Raw genomic sequence first — 1,880 nt, 5'->3', positions numbered from 1 at the left:
TTCTATCGATTGCAGATTGTATTGAGAAATAGAGATACAGCTCTTGGATATATTTCCTTGATTGAGTCTGACTGTCTATTTGATTCTCTCGGAATTATATTGGAGTTAGTCCATACAGATTTTCGAACGAAATATTTGGTGTGGTTGTTAGACCCTCGCTTTTTCAAATATGTTCCATTGTTTCTTCCTGTGGCCGCATCTATGACATTGAGTATCCAAGATGGGATTATGCATTGATAATTTACTCTTTGTTGAATGTGCTTCTCTTATACACTTACAAACAAAAAGCTTGATTCTGTGAGCAGTATGACACCCCCATAAGGCTTTCCAGATTTTGGTTTCAATAACTACTCCATTTACTTGAAAATCATTTGTTGCTCATGGTTAACTTTTTGTAAGTACTCTTAACAGAGAACTTACCATCCCTTGCAGGCATCCAGACCATAACATCTTCTTTGGTGTTATCTATGAACAAGTTCTGAATCTTATTGGAAGTATCAGCATCAAAAAGTTTATTTAGAAGACTTACATTCCATTGGTGAGAATCTGGCAAGAGAAGTTCAGCAACCTCCTCATAAAATCTGTAAATATCAAGCATTGGTGTTGGTGGATGAATCATACCTAGAATCCATCTTTCTTTCAAAAATTTTGTTCTCTTCCCATTATTGACCCCCATGAAGTAATTTTGTTGCACAACCTGAAGACCTTTAGCTATACCATTCCATGCATATGAGCAATTCTTTGCAGATATATTTTGATGAATAATATCTCCACTTTTGAAGTATTTGCTGCTTAAGAATTGAGATATTATATTATATGGCTCATTACATAGTCTCCAAGCTAACTTTGTGAGTATGGATAAATTCAGTTTCTCAAGGTCCCTAAAAGCCAAACCTCCTTGCTCTTTGGGTTTATAAACTTTGTGCCAAGCAATGGGATTATTGCCTCTATTGTTGTGGTACCCCCAAAAGAACTTTCTTTCAATAAAAGTAAGTTGATTAATCAAATTATTGGGAAGCTTAAAAGTGCCCATATGGTATATTGACACTGAATCAAGAACATGCTTGATCATGGTCCCTCTTCCTGCTTGAGAAAGAGAAATTGAATTCCAAGTAGAAAATATATTCTCAAAATTTTCCTTAATAGACTTAAAGGATTCTTGCTTAGAGTGCCCTAAAATAAGTGGAGATCCCAAGTACTTTTCTTTAGAGTTCATTCATTTAACACCAAGAATATGAGTTAGAGCATCAGTTGTTTCAGGCTTGGTCTTTTTACTGAAATGAACAACTAATTTTTCAAAATTGATAACCTGACCAGATTGAGTACTGAAATCATGAAGTAACTCCAAGAGATTATTAACAGACGAAATATTTGCTTGAGTAAATATGAAGCAGTCATCTGCAAAAAGCAAATGATTAATGGCTGGAGATAAAACAACCACTTTACTACCTTTTATGGCGTTGTTGTGTTGGGAAGCAGTCAGTTGCCTTAAGAGAAATTTCATGGCTAAGATAAAGAGATAAGGTGAAAGAGGATCACCTTGTCTTATGCCTCTTGTTGGTGTGAATTCTTCACATGGTGAGCCATTAAGAATAACAGATAGAGAGGTAGTGCTGATACACAGCTGAATAGGCTGACATAAATTATTACTGGAACCAAAATATTGAAGTACTTTAATTAAGAAAGTCCATTCAAGTCTATCAAAATCATTAGGCATGTCAAGATTTATGGACATCTAACCTATTTCTCCTCTTTTTTTCTTCATTGAGTGAATAATTTCTTGAGTAATCACAGTATTATCACTTATCAACCTTCCAGAAACATAGGCAGCTTGAAATGGAGAAATTATCTTCCCCATCAAAGACTTCATCTTGTTCACT

At 34.8% G+C, this 1,880-nt stretch overlaps 1 protein-coding gene across 1 annotated transcript; it reads right to left on the bottom strand.

The window, feature by feature from the left end:
- Positions 1 to 367: 367 nt before the first annotated feature.
- On the bottom strand, positions 368 to 1,216 carry LOC113359516 (uncharacterized mitochondrial protein AtMg00310-like). The gene has a single exon (XM_026603132.1). The coding sequence runs from the start codon at positions 1,214 to 1,216 to the stop codon at positions 368 to 370; it is 849 nt and encodes a 282-aa protein (XP_026458917.1).
- Positions 1,217 to 1,880: the final 664 nt, after the last annotated feature.

This window comes from Papaver somniferum, chromosome 3 (genome assembly GCF_003573695.1).
Source record: "Papaver somniferum cultivar HN1 chromosome 3, ASM357369v1, whole genome shotgun sequence".
In the NCBI taxonomy this organism is placed as follows: Eukaryota; Viridiplantae; Streptophyta; class Magnoliopsida; order Ranunculales; family Papaveraceae; genus Papaver; species Papaver somniferum.
Note: the sequence above shows the minus strand (reverse complement) of the source record. Positions and strands in the feature narration are given on the sequence as shown.